Genomic DNA, 18,262 nt, shown 5'->3' with positions numbered 1-18,262 from the left:
TCTGATCAGGATTACCAACAGGCCCAGCCACAGAGTGCATTCCATCCTGCGTCATCCATTCGACTCGACTCTGCAAATAAAAGAAAAGAAAAATAGCAACGCTCTGTGAGAGGTCTTCGCTCCACAGGTCAAACTTCGGTTATATACAGTACATATTACACATGCTGTGATTGCTGCAATCACCGCGTCCCTTTTTCCTTACTGTCCGGTTGGGACCTCTTGCGGCTCGGGGTCGGTGTGTGAGGAGGCGTCCAAGGCACCCTAGGTCGGGGTGTTCGACCACTCCGTCTCACCGCTCCGCTCTCTGGGTTTTCATCATCATCCCACAACATGGGAGAAAAACTTCCATTGGTCAAACTCATGATCGTTCCCTGGGCTCTGGTTCGCTTTATTCCCCTTTTCCTGGGGCCATAGAGTTTACATTGATTAATGTGGAACCACTTTGTCCGTTTTGGCAGCTGCACTGCATAAACCATAGGGCTTGCCTTGTCCGCTATACTGTACGGCCCCATGTACAGTGGCTCGACAGCCCCTACCCGGGCATAATTTCTCACCATGACCTGGTCCCCTACTTTCCACTCCTGTACTCTCTGTGGCTCTAACAGCATTCTATTCTTCTGCTGCTGGCTTCCCATTGTACTTTCCTCAAGGTCTCATGCAGGTCTTTTACGAACCTGTCCCGGTTGACCTCCCTCGTTTGGGCTTCGGTCAGGACCGGTACCAACACACGAGTCGGGGCCCTCATCGCCCTACCGGTCATCAGCTCATACGGAGAGTGTCCTGTGCTTTTGGAGAGGCTGGCCCGGATATTCATGAGATCTAGAGGCAGGAGCTCATCCCATTTCTTTGGGTACCCCCCTATCTCCTTCCTAAGCCTTTCCTTTAAGGTCCGGTTCATCCTTTCCACTATTCCCGATGATTGGGGGTTGTGGGCCACATGCCATTTTCCCTGTATCCCTAAAAGTTTCAGGGTGGTCTGCACGACTTGTCCTGTGAAATGGCTCCCCTGATCTGATTCCACTACCTGGGGCAATCCCCATCGGGAGAACACATCCCTTACTAGGATCTTAGCCGTGTTTAACGCTGTGGCTGTTCGACAAGGGAAGGCCTCAACCCACTTCGAGAAAACGTTCACCAACACCAGACAATACTTGTTGCCTGCTTTTGTGGTGGGCAGGGGCCCAATGAAGTCTCTTTGTATAGAACGCCATGGTCCCTCTACCCTCCTAACGTGTCCCAACGGTGCCTTTTTACGGCGGGGGTCTGGATTATTCGCAGCGCACACTAGGCACTCCCTGCAATATTCCTTCACCTCTTCCCTGAGATGAGGCCACCAACCCACCTCCTCCACTTTCTTCCAGGGAGTCTCCGGCCCTGGATGTCCAGCTCCCGGAGCCCCGTGAGCTAGCTGCATAAATTCCTCCCGGTATTGTGTGGGCACGATCCACCTTTCCCCTTTAAACAGCATCCCCTCTTTGACCACTATATCTGCTGCTCCAAAAGGGCCCTCAATTGGTTCCCAGTCTACCCTTTTCTTAATCATGGTTTTTAAAACCGCATCTTGTGCTTGAACCTGGGTCAGGTCTGGGGGCAACTTCACCTCCTGTGGGCCCTCCATATCCCTTATGGCCGCAATCTGTCCAGATCAGTTTGGGTCCCAAAGTACTCCCTCCCTGGCCCCCTTTTTTGCCAACTCGTCGGCCTTCTGGTTACCTTTCCATTTAGGCTCGATTTTAGAGTGCGCCTTTACTTTTTGTGCATCCGGTGCCTCGCCAGCCAGCTGTCTGCTCTGATCGACCTGCAAGAACAGGCTGCCCTGGCTATGTCCCAGCGCCATTAAAATTTCTTCCTTTACCCTGTCCAGGGTACCCCCTCCTAACTTAGTGGCTGCCGACAAACCCTGGTACAGCTTCCCATCTAGAGAGAACAGTATCGGCTTATTCCCCACGTCGTCACAATTATTGATCCCCCCCCCCCCCACCCCCTTCCCATCTGCTCTACATTGGCAAAATGAACAGAGGCATCCCCTCGGTGCTTCAGTCTCGGCACACTGGCCAGCATTTCCTGCAACTGAAGGGACGTGTAGGGAAGCCCAGAATCACTCTGCAATGGCCCCTGACCACCGCCTTGTGGGGGTGGACCGAACTTGTGCTGTCGCCGGGGACCCATCGGTCCCGGTGGTCCCTGTGCTTCGGGAGCCGGTCGAACCTCTCTATACTGGATCCCATCATCGGGCTCCTTTTCCTCCTCATCCCAGTCTACCCCAACTTCCCCTGGACCATGAGACAAACCATCCCCCTGGCCCTGGATAATGCTACAGATTTTTTCATTACAGGGCCCGTGATCTTCATGTACCCGGTGTTTGACTACCCTGTCTGTCACCCGTGTATCTTTGAACTGCTCCTCGGCCTTGTCAGCTCTGAGTTCCTATTACCTTCCTCACGCTGAGCCTGACCCTGCCTTCTGCTTTCGGTGACCTGACATTGCAGGTACTCGAACGTGTTTCTAGCTGTTTCTTCCTGCGCTTTTCTCTTCTGCCTTTCAGAGCTCAAATCTTGTCAGCCGGTTCACTACGGCCTCTCTCTCTCTCCTGCCCTACTTTCTGATTCCTGTTTCTCTATTCCTAAATGCTCAACTTTTTCCGTGAGCATCTGAATTTGTTTCTGCATACATATTGGCCAAATCGCCTTTTCCTTCAATTTCTTATATAAACTACCACACGTCCACGCTACCGCTTTCTCAAACGGACTGTCAGAGTGTAACTTTTCCCGCACCCAGTGCTCGGAAATGTTTACTTTCCCAAACACATTCGAGGATATCCTATCCTCCATCGCGGGTTTCTTGCACTTAACCCTGTCCATAATTTTGTTCTAAACCTTGACGTCCTGCTGCGGTCGCCAGCTTCTGTAAAGGGTTTTCTCCGATACTGGTCCCCCATTACACACAGTTCTCGGACGTCAGGATTTATAAGAACAAAATGCACATGGCACAGGGTTTTGGCTCAACCTTTGATTCGTTTGTTTATTGAGCTCTCTCGCTCTCTCGCTCCCACCCACCCACCAATACAAACCCCTACTACGCAAGGGTCAGTTGCATCGACACAATATGACACAGTTAAACCCGTCCGCGATTTGACTGAGTCTGGGTAACTTTATATGTAACAATCACAAAACCCTTATTGTGATCTGACTGAAACTCTCGAAGTTACTCAGACTCGATCATAAAAGCCCCCTCTATGATTTGACTGAAACAATCACCACTCCCGATCGGCTGTCTCTTGGAGTTGATTGTAGGCCCGAATCTGTTCGCTGTTCTGCCATCAGCTTCCCACACACTATCTTCGAAGTGATCTTACTGTAAGCCAAAACCAACTTGCAGTATTTCCTGGCCCCCTCCTTAGCATACGATTTGTTTCAAAATGTGTGAATTGTCCCAGGTGTTGTCCATTGATTTGAGATATCTTTCTGACAGTGCAACCTTCCCAAAGTGACTGCATGTGCGAAGTTGTTGGTCTCTGTTAGCATTCATATTCAAAAGGTTCGAGGCCCGGCCCAGTGTCTCGGCCCGCACTGAAACTAGTTATTCGGGGGCCATGGTCTAAGGTGGACAATGTAATCCCTTAAGGTAGATGAATATGCAGATGTTCTTGTTCAGATTTTAGATTCGTAGTTTCGGCTGCGATGTTTCAATTAACCCTTTATCGCCGAGCCCTTTTTGCAGCCTCTGCTGTTTTGGGTTTTTATATTTCATAGTCCAATATTTATACCGTTGGGGGGAGGAATCGATCCTACAAGACCTTGATCCCATTGGTCTTGGTTGGGTCTGACCCTGACCCAGAGGTGAAAGGCCAGTGTCTAAGGTCACTGCGCAATCCATCATCAGCACAGTGGCATAGTGGTTAGCACTGTTGCCTCACAGCGCCAGAGACCCGGGTTCGAATCCGGCCTCGGGCGACTGTCTGTGTGGAGTTTGCACATTCTCCCCGTGTTTGCGTGGGTTTCCTCCGGGTGCTCCGGTTTCCTCCCACAGTCCAAAGATGTGCGGGTTAGGTTGATTGGCTATGATAAATTGACCCTTAGTGTTAGGGGGATTAAATACGTGGGGTTACGGGGATAGGGTGGGATATGTGTTGGTGTAGGGGTTACGGGGATCGGGTGGGATATGTGTCGGTGCAGGCTCGATGGGCCGAAATGGCCTCTATCTGCACTGTGGGGTTTCTGTGATTCTGTGAAACCATTTCATAGTCCCTGCACGGGATTCATCTGTATTTGTGGAAATGACAGGCTGTACCTCCTGAGTACATAAGGCAGGCTTGTCTGAGCCAGCTGTGTGTGGGGCAGGGGAGGGGAAATGTTTGACCTGCTCAGTGTCTTTAACAACATAAACAATGTGTTTGGGAAGATTTTTACAATGTTATTTCTTGTGAAATCCTAAATATGTGCACATTTCACTCTGATCACTTAAGTATTCCCCAGCTCAGAGTGATCAGACACTTTGGGTAGAATTAAGGAACAGCAAAGGTTGCAAGACCCAGGTGTGAGTTGTCTACAGACCTCCTGACAGTAGTGATGTAGTGGGGGATGTGTAAATACAGAGATCAGGGAAGTATGTAGCAGAAACTATGTACAGGAAACTTTGGTTTATCCGGAGGTTAAAAGTCCGGAAAGCTCTATCTACCGGCAAAATTCAGGAGCCGTTTCCTATAAGTATTTTTACTTCTCTTGCTTTTTTTTTCCCAGTCAGGTTCTGCAAGGTCTGTAGCTAAGCAACAGCTTCAGCTAGAGACGCTTTTAAGCTGCAGCCGACTGTTTTGAAGCTGTTGCTAAGCAACAGGGTTTGTTGATTCACACGGAGCTGAAAATCTCCGTATGTTTCAACATGTCCGGCAGTTTTGATCTAACGGCAACAGCTCGGTCCCGTCGGTGCCGGATAGCACAAAGTTTCCTGTAGTTATAATGGGAGATTCTAATTTTCACATGAACTGGGAGAAGCAGAACAGCGCATGTAGTAAAGGCAATGAATCTCTAGAAAGTATATGGGGCAGTTTTCCAGAATAATATGCTCTCGAACTGACGAGGGAACAGGCCACACTGGATTTAGCGATGAGTAACAATCTGACGGTAAGGGAACATCTTGCAAATAGTGATCATAATTTGATTGAATGTGATAGTAGGTTTGAGGGGGAAAAGGGAGAGTCACAATCATGGTTTTAAATTGAAGTAATGCAAACTTTGAAGAGATGAGAAATAAATTAACCACAGTAAACTGGGATAAGCTGTTAATGGGTAAACCTACAGAGGGACGTATTTAAAGAAGTTTTTGGTATGATAGAGAGCTAGTACATATCTCAAAGACAAAAGCTCCACTTGTGTAGTTAAGCAACCATGGTCACCAAACAAAACCAAGTATCCCATACACTTGCTTCACCGCCTCTCAACTTGCCCTGCCATCTTCAAAGATTTGTGAATATGCACTCCCAGATCCCTCTACTCTTGCACCCTCCCTCAAAATAGTACCAGTTAGATTATACTGTCTCTCCATGTTGTTCCTCCCAAAGTGCATCACTTCACACTTATCCACATTAAATTGCATCTGCCATGTGTCTGCCCATTTCACCAGTCTGTCCTCCTGAAGTCTGCTACTATCCTCCTCACTATTTACTATATTGCCAAGTTTTGTATCATCGCCAAACTTTAAAATTGTACTCCCTATACCCAAGTCCAGGTCATTTATATGTAACAAGAAAAGCAATGGTCCTAATACCGACCCCTGGGGGACCCCATTGCATACTTGTCTCCTGTCGGAAAAACATCCATTCACCACTACTCTCTGCCTCCAATCCCATAGCCAATTACAAACCCATGTTACCATCGTCCCTTTAATCCCCTGTGCTTCTATTTTCCGAATAAGTCTGTTATTTGGTAATTTATCAAATGCCTTTTGAAAGTCCATATACACAACATCTACTGCACTACCTTCTTCAACCCTCCCTGTTACTTCATCAAAGAACTCAATTAGGTTAGTCAGACATGATTTGCCTTTAACAAATCTGAGCTGGCCCTCCCTTATTAATCCTTCTATTGTTTTCTCCATGTGTTTATGTAGCTTCACCTTAAATGCATCGATGGTAATCGCCTCAACTACTCCTTGTGGTAGCAAGTTTCACATTCTCGCCACTGTTTGGGTGAAGAAGTTTCTCCTCAATTCCCTATTGGATTCATTTGATAACTATCTTATGAGCCCTAGTTTTGGGTTCCCCCACAAGTGGAACTATCTTCTCTGATTGTTGGGATGTGACAAGTCGTGTTCCCCAGGGATCTGTACTGGGGCCTTGGCTTTTTACCATATATATCAATGACTATGCTGAAGAAACAGAGATGTATAGTTTGCAGATGACACTAAGTTCAGAGGCACAGTAAGTTCTGTTGATTGGAGCAGAAAGTTACACTGGGTAGACAGACTAAATGAGTGATCTAAACTGGGGCTGATGGAGTATGGTAGTATAGTGGTTATGTTATTGAACTAATAATCCAGAGAATACGATTTTGAATTACACCCTGGCAATTTGATCATTTGAATTCAGTTGTAAAAATAAACCAGAACTCTACGCAGTACTCTAAGTGTGACCTAACCAAAGTTCGATACAGGTTTAGCATAACTTCCCTACTTTTCAATTCTATCCCTCTAGAAATAAACCCTAGTGCTTGGTTTGCTTTTTTTATGGCCTCGCAACTTTTACTGATTTGTGTATTTGTACTCCGAGATCCCTTTGTTCCTCTACCTCACCTAGACTCACACCCGCCAAGTGATAAGTAACCTCCCTATTCTTCCTACCAAAATGTAATATGGGAGACTTTGGTTTATCCGGAGGTTGTTTGTCCGGAAACCTCGATCTACCGGCAGAAATCAGGAGCCGTTTTGTTAGGTTTTTTTTCTTCTCGTGGCTTTTTTTTCCAACAGTCAGGCTCTGGAAAGTCGCTCTGGAAAGTCTCTCTGAAGCTGTTGCTAAGCTACAGAGACGCTTCCAAGGTACGGGCCGACTGTTAGAAGCCAACAGTGTTTGTTGTCAGATACGGAGATGAAAACCTCCGTATGCTTCAACATTAACGCTGGTATGTCCGGCAGTTTTGATGGGACGTCAACAGCTCGGTCTCGTCGGTGCCGGATAGCACAAAGTTTCCTGTATCCTGTACCTCACATTTATCTCTGTTGAACTTCATTTTCCAATTATATGCCCATTCTGCAAGTTTATTAATGTCCTCCTGTAATTTGTTGTATGTCCTCCTCAGTATTGACTTCCCCCCCCCCAAAAAAAAAATTTGGTGTCATCTGCAAATTTAGAAATTGTGTTTTTGATTCCCAAGTCTAAATCGTTAATGTAAATTCTGAACAGCAGTGGTCCCAGCACTGATCCTTGTGGAACACCACCTTCTGCCACTGTGAATAGCTACCCTTTACTCCTACTCTCTGCTTTCTGTCCTGAAGCCAGCCAGCAATCCATTCTGCTACTTGTCCCCTGACTCTGCATTCTCTGACCTTGTTCATCAGTCTATTATGTGGCACCTTATCGAAGGCCTTTTGAAAATCCAGATAAATTACATCTACTGCATTACCCTTGTCTACTCTCTCTGTTACCTCTTCAGAAAATTCAATAAGGTTGGTTAAGCAAGACTTTCCCTTTTGAAATCCATGCTAACTATTCATTATTATATTTTTGGTTTCTAGATATTCTTCTATTTTCTCCTTTAGTAGGGATTCCATTATTTTTCCTACCACCGATGTTAAGCTGACTGGTCTATAATTCCCTGGACATGTTCTGTCCCTCTTAAATATCGGTATTACGTTAGCTATCCGCCAGTCCTCTGACACTATACTTTTCTCTAATGAATTATTAAATATGCGTAGTAATGCCTCTGCTATCTCTTCCCTAGATTCTTTTAAAATGCGTGGATGCAATCCATCTGGACATGGGTTTTATCCTCTTTGAGTTTGATTAGTTTATTTAATCTATCCCTTTTAATTTTAAATGCACTTATCGCATTACTAATCTCATCATCCAGTGTCATTTCCACCTGTTCTATCTCCCTGGTAAATACTGAAGCAAAATAATTATTTGATATTTCTGCCATCTCTCTATCGTTACCTGTGGTACAGGTAGACTACCCTTTATCCGGACTTCCGAAAACCGAAACCCTCTAAAAACTGAAGGTTTTTTCGTTCAGCGTAAGTCGTGCGTACGAACGAAAAAACCTTCGTTTTTAGAGGGTTCCGGTTTCGGAAGTTCGGATAAAGGGTAAGTCGTGCGCACGACCCCCCCACGGACCCCGCCGGCCCTGACAACCGCCGACCCCCCGCCGACCCCGACAACCGCCGACCCCCCGCCGACCCCGACAACCACCGACCCCCCCGCGCACCCCGCCGGCCCCGACAACCGCCGACCCCGACCCCCGCCGACCCCGACTGACTTACGCTGAGCGTCAGCGTAAGTCGTGCGCACGACCCCCTGCCGACCCCCCCCCCCCCCCCCCCCGCCGACCCACCTTCCGAAATCCGAAATTCTCCTTTATCCGAAACTCGGCTGGTCCCGAGGTTTTCGGATAAAGGATAGTCTACCTGTATTATCCTGTCTATCCCTTAATGGCTCTATTCCCATCCCAACCTTTTTTATTGATGTGCCGATAAAATATTTTACTATTTTGTTTTATGTGCCTTGATAATTTAATTTCATAGTTCCTCTTTGCCTCCCTAATTGTTTTTTTGACTTCTCTCCTAATCTCTTCGTATTCTCTCGTATCATGCACTCCCCTGCTGTCTATGTTCGTAATGTATGCCTCTTTCCTTACTCTCAATTGTTCCCTTATGGCTTTATTCATCCATGGAGTCTCATTATTGTTTAGTTTGTTCATTGCTTTTAGCAAATATATTTTTCCTGCACTCTGTTGAACACTGTTTTAAATGTTTCCCATTGCTGTTCTACATCGTTGTTTGCCAATATTGTTGCTCATTTTTTTCCCCCCAAGTGTTATTCTTAACCCCTCAAAATCAGCTTTTCTCCAATCTATTATTCTGGTTTTTGTCATACTTATGTCCTTCTCCATTATCATCTTAAAGCGTATTATATTATGGTGAATATTGCCTATATGTGCCCCTACTTTTACTTCTCTTATCTGCTCTGGTTCATTCCCCATTACTAGATCCAATAGCGAATCCTCCCTTGTTGGGCTTTTTACATATTGGTTTAGAAAGGAGTCCTGTACACATTGTAGGAATTCCATTCCCTTTACCTACCTCTTCTGTCCAATTAATATCGTGGTAGTTGAAATCCCGCATGATTATTATTCTATGTTTTTTAATCATTTCCCTAATTTGTCTGCATATTTCTTCCTCCACCTCCCTTCCACTATTAGGTGGTCTGTAGACTACGCCTATTAGTGTGATCGATCCTTTATTATCTCTCATCTTTATCCATATGGATTCTATTTTTGTCTTGCTGATATCTGTGGTCACTTTTTTTCTACTGCCATTATGTTATCCCTAATAAGTACAGCTACTCCACCTCCCCTTGTTTCCTCCCTATCTTTTCTAACTGTTATGCCCTGCAATGTTTAATTCCCAGTCCTGATTTTTCTGTTGCCATGTCTCAGTAATCCCTACTATGTCTGGTTCCTCGCAACGCATGATTGCCTCCAGCTCCCCTGTTTTATTACGGACACTATGTGCATTGCTATACAGACAGTTTAACTCATTTTTAATAGGATTTCCTCTCACTTTATGTTTAACCATCTTTTTAGACTCCTGTTCTTTCCCTCGCTATGAATGTCCTCCCTTACATTATTCTTTCCTATGCTCTCTTTTCCTGTTTTGTTTATATTTAGGCTGGTTACCACTGTAGTTTAAAGCCTTTGCCACCTCCCTATTTACTCTTTCCGCTAGGACACGGGTCCCATCCCGGTGCAGGTGGAGCCCGTCCCATCGGTACAGCTCCTTCCTGTCCCGGAAATGGTGCCAGTGTCCCATGAAGAGGAACCCCTCTTTCCCACACCAGCCCTTTAGCCACGTGTTAATTCTCCTGATCTGTCTGCTTCTATGTCAATTTGCACAGGGCTCGGGCCATAATCCAGAGATTATTACCCTCGAGGTCCTGCTTTTTAATTTAGATCCTAACTCCTGATACTCTTTCAGCAGGACCTCCTCCTTGTTCCTACTTATGTCGTTTGTTCCAACATGGACCACGACAATTGGATTTACCCCCTCCCTTTCCGGGTTCCTCTCCAGCCGCCATGAGATATCCCTTATCCTGGAACACACCCTTTGGGATTCTCATTCTTGGCTAATTATAGAGTCCCCTATCACTACACATTTCTATTTTGCTCTTCAGCCTTCTGAACCACGGTGCCATGGTCTGCATTGTGGCTGTCCTCCCCGCAGTCTTTCTCCTTGTCCTCACAGGTAGCGAGTACATTGTATCTGTTGGACAGGACCAGTGTCTGCGGGACCTCCTCCTCAATCTCTCCTAAATCCCCACTACACGTCTCCCTAACAGTCACACCCTCCCTTTCCTGAACCTGTGCTTTCCTCTGGGGTGTGACTGCATTCTGGATAAAACTCTCCAGAAATTCCTCCCCCTCCCTTGTGTTGGAGTGTCTCCAACTTGCCCTCCAGCTCAATGACTCTAAGCCGGAGAGATTCGAGATGGAGCCATCTTCTGCAGACGTGTTCGCTCGGGACAGTCTCGCCGTCCACAAACTCCCACATACTGCAGTCCAGACACACAACCTGCCCTGCCCTATCTTAGTCTAGCCTTATTTTATTCATTTAATTAGTTAAAGTCTTTAATCAATGATTATTTAGTTATATTAACTTGTTTAACTAGTTAAGCTATAAATTTAATACAGTCCTAGTTTAAACCACTGTCTTAGTTTAGAGAGAAATAAAAAACCTTAATACTCACCAACCAATCACCTACCTGCTGTCCTGTGACGTCACTCCTTGTTTTTTTTTGGAAATCGTGGGAAGTTCCGCCGTCGCTGATACCGCCTCCCATTAGGTCTGTGCTGTTCCTCCGCTCTCTCCTTTATGTCCTGCCGACACCGCTGCCTCTGATTAGATGAAATAAACATAGTGAGAGAGAGGAAGTATTAAGGGGTTTAGGAGCTTTAAAAGTGGATAAATCCCCAGGCCCGGATGAAATATATCCCAGGCTGTTAAGCGAAGCAAAAGAGGAAATAGCAGAGGCCCTGACCATCATTTTCTAATCCTCTCTGGCTTCAGGTGTGGTGCCGGGGGACTGCTAATGTGGTACCCTTGTTTAAAAAGGGAGAAAAGGATAGACCGAGTAATTACAGGCCAGTCAGCTTAACCTCGGTGGTGGGAAAATTATTGGAAAGAATTCTGAAGGACAGGATACATCTTCATTCAGAAAAACACGGATTAATCAAGGATAGTCAGCACGGATTTGTTAAGGGAAGGTCGTGTCTGACAAACTTGATTGAATTTTTTGAGGAGGTAACAAGGAGGGTAGATGAGGGTAGTGTGTTTTGATGTAGTGTATATCGACTTTAGCAAGGCTTTTGATAAGGTTCCACGTGGCAGACTGGTCACAAAGTTAAAAGCCCATGGGATCCAGGGCAAAGTATCAAGTTGGATTCAAAACTGGTTCGGAGACAGGAAGCAGAGGGTAATGGTTGATGGTGTTTTTGTGACTGGAAGGCTGTTTCCAGTGGGGTTCCACAGGGCTCAGTACTAGGGCCCTTGCTTTTTGTGGTATATATCATTGATCTAGACTTGTATATGGGGGGTATGATTAAGAAGTTTGCAGATGATACTAAAATCGGCTGTGTGGTTGATACTGAAGAAGGAAGCTGTAGACTGCAGGAAGATATCAATAAATTGGTCAGGAGAGCAGAACAATGGCAAAACTGAATTCAATCCGGAGAAGTGTGAGGTAATGCATTTGGGGAGGGCTAACAAGGAAAGGGAATACACATTAAATGGTAGGACACTGAGTAATGTAGAGGAACAAAGAGACCTTGGAGCACATGTCCACAGATCCCTGAATGTAGCAGGCCAGGTAGATAAGGTGGTTAAGAAGGCATACGGAATGCTTGCCTTTATTAGCCGTGGCATAGAATACAAGAGCAGGGAGGTTATGCTTCAACTGTATAAAACACTGGTTAGGCCTCAGCTAGAGTACTGCGTGCAGTTCTGGTCACCACATTACAGGAAAGATGTGACTGCACTAGAGAGGGTACAGAGGAGATTTACAAGGATGTTGCTGGGAGTAGAGAATCTTAGCTATGAGGAAAGACTGGATAGGCTGGGTCTGTTTTCCTTGGAACAGAGGAGGCTGAGGGGAGACCTTATTGAGGTGTATAAAATGATGAGGGGCATTGATAAAGTGGATAGAAAGGACCTATTTCCCTTAGCAGAGGGGTCAAAAACCAGGGGGCTCAGATTTTAAAGTAATTGGGGGAAGGTTTAGAGGGGATTTGAGGGGAAATTTCTTCACCCAGAGGGTTGTGGGGGTCTGGAACTCACTGCCTGAAAGGGTGGTAGAGGCAGGAACCCTAACCACATTTAAAAAGTACTTGGATGTGCACTTGGGATGCTGTAACCTGCAGGGCTACGGACCAAGAGCTGGGAAGTGGGATTAGGCTGGATAGCTCTTTGTTGGCCGGCGCGGACACGATGGGCCGAAATGGCCTCCTTCCGTGCTGTAACTTTCTATGATTTAGGTCCGCGCTGTTCCTCCGCGCTCTCCTTTATGTCCTGCTGCCGCCTCCGATTAGAGGGCTATGGGTGCTCAGTCATGAAGCATATTCAAGGCTGAGATTGATAGATTTTTGGACTCTAAGGGAACAAAGGGATATGGGGATCGGGCGGGAAAGTGGAGTTGAGGTCAAAGATCAGCCATGATCTTATTGAATGGCGGAGCAGGCTCGAGGGGCCACATGGCCGATTCCTGCTCTTGTTTCTTATGTTCTTATCTGATCAAGGTGTTTAAAATGATTAAAGGATTTAACTGCCCCAGTTTCCACCAGGCCGGAGGTGGTGGGGGGTGGTAAAATTGGGGCCCGTGTCTCCTGTACCTCGCCCTACTCTTTTCCCCCACCACCCCCCCTTGCTCTCGCACTGTTTCCGCATGTGTTCATGTGTTTGTGATGTTGCTGATTCTTCTCTCTCCTCCCGAACAGGACCAGCCGCCTCCGTACACACCACGTGCTGAGAACCAAGGGCAGCGGGGTGAGGAGCCTCGCAGCACGGCCCCCCCGCCCCCCAGCGACTGGAGCCTGTAACCACGCCGCACGGATCCCCACCAGGCCTCGCCCTTCCACGCTGCTCCTGACCCATCTCATCAGCCGGTGAACTGGAGACGCGCATTCCCCAGACGGGGAAACCGGCACACGGCATCTGGACTTCGTCATCTCACTGCAACTCCTCGGCAGGACTTCGCAGAGTAGCATGCTCCCTCCCCCACCCCCCGGCAGACATTAACCCGAGCATCCATCCCTTGGCCAATGGAAACAGAGCGAAGCGAATGGGCGATAGGAAACAAAGCTACTTCAAGAGACCCAGACGAACGATTGTTTTACCTTCAGCGTGGAAACAGGCAAGGGGTAAATATTGGTTTTACCACTTCACGCCTCAGGAGCAAGCTTTGGAACCCCCCCCCCCCCCCCCCCCACTCCCGATAACCCACCAGGGGCTACTTAAAAATAAATATTTATCCTCGAGCCTCCACACACTACTGCCGCTGACTCCCCACCTCCATTCTGTCAGGATTTCGAGTTCTCCTCACCTAGAAACACTGAGATCCTCAGCTTTGTAATCATATCTAAACCAAACAACAGCTTTCAATGTCAGCCTTCAACTGTCAACATTCCAGTCCCCTATTTTACCAGGGATGCCATCCATTTATTTAAAATGGCTTGGCTGCTCTGTTGAGATGAGAGCAAATGAACGCATCCCCCGATCGTACACTAATTTTCAAAGAGCCCAATTTGAGGGTACAAGTTTGCACGAGCTGCTTCGAATCTTCAGTAAGGCCTTGTCCTGTTTGTTACTGTTATCTCCAGGTCACTCGCTGCCTGTCCACTGATGACCATCCTAGCCCTTGGATGTGTTGTAGTGAAAGCCCATTCACCCCAGTAAAGGAAGAACTTGCATTTATATGGCGCCTTTCACCACCTCGGGACGTCCCAAAGCGCTTCACAGGCACTGAAATACTCGGCAGGTCAGGCAGCAGCTGCGAAGAGAGACACCGAGTTAACGTTTCGGGTCGATGACCTTTTTCCAGTTCTGACTGGCTGAGTATTTCCATTTTCTGTTTTTATTTCAGATTTCCAGCATCCGCAGTATTTTGCTTTTGAAGTACTTTTGAAGTGTAGTCATTGTTGTAATGTAGGAAATGCGGCAGCCAATTTGTGCACCGCAAGGTCCCACAAACAGTAATGAAATAATGACCAGATAATCTGTTTTAGCGATGATGGCTGAGGGATAAATATTGGCCGGGACACCTGGAACTCCCCTGCTCTTCCAGTAGTGCCGTGGGATCCACCTGAGTGTGCCGAACGTCTCATCAGTGCGGTAGACTTGCTCCAAGCCAGACTGTAACTCGGGGGAGTGTGTTGTGCTGGCGGCCCCCTTGTAGGATCACGTACAGAGCAGCTGATCTCTGCTCATCCCAGATCTACAAGGGCTACTGTAGCTGCAGCTCTGCCTTCCGTATAAATGCAACAGCCCACACGCAGTCTAAATGGTGAAGCTTTACGCACTATCTTCCATCTGTTGGTGCATGGATACACTGACCTTTTAAAGGTGGGGGTGCAGACCGAAAAGGCCATGGGATTCTTGGTCTGATAGAGCGGGGCATTGAATATAAAAGCAAGGACATGAGGTTAAATGTGTACTTGACATTGGTTGGGTCCCAGTTGGAGTATTGTGTGCTGTCCTGGGCACCCCATTACAGGAGGGATATTCAAGCCTCGGAAAGTGGGCAGGGACGATTCACTGATAACAGGGTTATAGTTATGAAGAAATGCTCTCAAAACTGGGGCTATTTTCACTGGAACAGAGATGATTAAGTGGTCCTAATAGCGGGTTTCAAAATTCTGAAAGGATGTGGGAGGGTAAACAGTGAAAGCTTGTTCCCACTGGTTAATGAATCAGTAACACAGGCAGAGACTGAGCATGATCAGTAAAGGAGCAGTGGGGGAAATTAGAGATGTTTTCACCGAGTGTTTTTAGAGCATGCAACGTTCTACCACAAGGAGCTATTGAGGGAGAGACTGGAACATCATTTCAAAGGAAAGTGTTTGAAAAGGAAGAATAGGAAAGGCGGAGAAATGGGATTAGAGTTATGTAGGGAGTGATCCTGTACTCCCAGAGGAGAGTAGCAGTCTCTTCGATCATCCCTGGGGAAATCTGGGTGGGGCAGGCTGTGATTCTCCTGTTCTCCCTGTGAGCACCACTCCCCATTGGGAGTCCAGGATCAGCCCGATGATTGCGGGTTTGGGAAAACCCCTGAACTCATTTGGGGAAAAAGTCAGCTCTGAACAGCTTGAAAATAAATCCGATAATCTCCAGGTTAAGCGGGAGATGGCAGCAAGGCCTTTGTGTAAGGAGCTCACTAACCGCAGGCAGTGACCTGAATCAGTCAGGAAAGGGGAGGGGCCTGAGCAGAGTGATCCCGGGAGGGATGGACTCGTTTACCATTTGATTTTAATTGCAGACAGTGCTTGTGTTTTAGGATTTAGTCAGGTTTAACCCAAATGTTGGGATTGGTTTTTATTCTGGGGGAGGGGCGGCTGGTAATTACAGGGTTAAACCCAATGGGCAGTTTATAAATAAACTTCCCTTTCTTCCCCCCCCCCCCCCCCCCCCCCAAAAGCTGTGAGTGGGTTTTCTCCCTGTTGTCAGCTGTAGGTTTCGGCCCCTTTCAGTTTAATGTGTCTGGTTGCTGTTAAGTGCTGTCCCTATTTTGACACGAGAAAGTAAGGCCGTGGGACAGCTCCCAGGGCCCGTGGTGGATGACCGTGCCCGCTGACCACTGTCGCGGGGGGCTGGACACGGGGCCCCCTGGAGGTAGATCCGCAGAGTGCTGGACCGCTGGAGACCGCGCACGGCAACAGACGACATAGCGTCCAGCCCTTTCCAGGTCTCCCTCCAGGGGACGCCGCGTCCAGCGGGCCGCGTGTCTCCCTCCAGGGGGTGCCGTGTCCAACGGGCTGCGTGTCTCCCTCCAGGGGGCGCCGCGTCCAGCGGGCCGCGTGTCTCCCTCCAGGGGGTGCTGTGTCCAGCGGGCCGCGTGTCTCCCTCTAGGGGGTGCTACATCCTGCGTGCCGCGGGGCTCCCTCTAGGGCGCGCTGGGTGCAGAGGCAGAGCCGTTGCCCATACCCGGGCTCAGCAGAAAGCTGGAGACTGGCTGCAGATCGGTGAGTGGGATGTGGGACTTCAGTTATGTGGAGAGACGAGAGAAACTGGGATTGTTCTCCTTAGAGCAGAGAAGGTTAAAGGAGCTTTAATAGAGGTCCAGGGTTTTTAGGAAGGGTTTTGATAGAGTAGATAGGGAGAAATTGTTTCCAGTGGCAGAATGGTCGGTACCAAGGACACAAATTTCAGGTGATTAGCAAAAGAACCAGGAGGGAGATTAGACTTTTTTTACACAGCGAGTTGCTGTGATCTGGAATGCGCTGCCTGAAAGGGCGGTGGAAGCAGATTCAAGAGTAACTTTCAAAAGGGAACTGGATAAATACTGGACGGGAAAACAATTGCAGGGTTATGGGGAGAGAGCAGGGGAGTGAGAGAGTTCTTTCACAGTGCAAGCACAGGCTCGATGGGCCAAATGGCCTCCTTCTGTGCTGTATCATTCTATGTCGGAGATTCAACCTTGAGCCTCGCACATGCAAAGCAGACCCTGAGTCGCTGAGCTACACCCATTGCTGTGATACTGGTCGGCAGAGGCTCCACAATCACCCAGTGCATGAATTTTGAATTTGTTATTTATACAAATAGTTTCTGTGAATGATGCTAAATGGCTTTGCACAGTGACAGCGTTGCTATGGAGATGAGCAGAAGCTTTCTCGGTGCACCAGACCTGCGGAGGGGCCCTGGCGGATTTAACACTGTCCCAGTTATAAACTGGTTGGACCTCCTTTGCGCCAATTTTACAGGCGAAAACCAGCCTTAACAAGTCCCAATTTCGGGGTCCAACGTCCTGTGCCCAAAGAAGCCCGAAAACCGTTGGACCTAGAATTGGGCCGGTCCAGGCAATAGGCCCCTCGTTTACATATTTAAGTGACCTAACGCCTGATCCCGGTCCCCTCGCAGAAATCGGACAGTGGTGAGCGGGGCGGGCGTCGATTCTGCAGCGACCGCCAGTCTAAAGTACAGTCATTTAATAAAACGCCTTCCTGTGGAGCAGGCGTGTTCCCCCGACTCCACAATCATCGCAGTCGCCCCCCCCCCCCCCCTTCTCCGGACTTAGCTTCATGTCGCTGCCGGCAAGACAAGCAGGCAGATAATCGTCATCTTCAAATACCACAGGCGCTGGCCGTTCACACGTAAAATGTTAATTAGGTCCGAGGCCTATTGTGGGTTAATTTTTACCCTGTTATGTCCCACACTTTGAGCATGTGTTCACTGCCTCTGTCCCCTCCCCCCGCCCCTCAAAACCCTTACTGAGCCACAAACACTATTAACAATCTATATCCCAGCAAAGGGACAGGCTAATTTAGATATTACATTGAGAATGACCTGCTCATCACAGCACAGTGACAGACAAAATGAGGCAGTTATAGGCTGGTCCAGCGATTGTCAAAGTGAACGGCTTGTCTTTCTCTCCCTTACATTCATGCCCCTCGCACATCATATCCCTGCCTCAGAGGGAGTGTCTCTCGCTGGTCTGGCAAGTGACAACACAATATGATTGTGTGAATTGTACAGTATTTATGAGAATGTGATATTCTAGGTTGCAATAAAATGTGAGTGGAATGACATTGAGTCCACTGAAATGCCTGTTGCCTGTAATCGGGAGGGGGGTGAATTTCCCCCGGGCGTCTCGTGCTCCATCCTTGTAATTGCAGCGGATTTACGGGCAGGTTCAGGGGGGGATTCCAGCATCAGGTGAAGAAATTCACCCCCATGATGTTCCTTCAATCCCAAACCCAAACCCAGCCATTTTGGGCAATGTGCCAGTGCAGCGTATTCTACCCCTGCCCCCCCCCCCCCGGTTGGTAACTTGGAGTTCTTGTCCTTGTTCAAT

General features: G+C 47.8%; 1 protein-coding gene across 1 annotated transcript in view; it reads left to right on the top strand.

Annotated features, from left to right (window-relative positions):
* Positions 1 to 17,996, top strand: part of LOC147102599 (WW domain-binding protein 2-like) — a 59,536-nt gene extending 41,540 nt beyond the window's left edge. The window contains exon 8 of the mRNA XM_085963245.1: positions 13,194 to 17,996. Coding sequence (XP_085819371.1) covers positions 13,194 to 13,295 — 102 coding nt within the window. The 3' untranslated portion in view covers positions 13,296 to 17,996. The remainder of the gene's footprint in view (positions 1 to 13,193) is intronic.
* The last annotated feature ends 266 nt before the right edge of the window (positions 17,997 to 18,262 follow it).

Source organism: Somniosus microcephalus, chromosome 21 (genome assembly GCF_052327205.1).
Source record: "Somniosus microcephalus isolate GS21.2 chromosome 21, FLI_Smic_1.0, whole genome shotgun sequence".
NCBI classification, from domain to species: domain Eukaryota; kingdom Metazoa; phylum Chordata; class Chondrichthyes; order Squaliformes; family Somniosidae; genus Somniosus; species Somniosus microcephalus.
The sequence above is the reverse complement of the archived record's forward strand: the minus strand, read 5'-3'. Positions and strand labels throughout refer to the sequence as shown.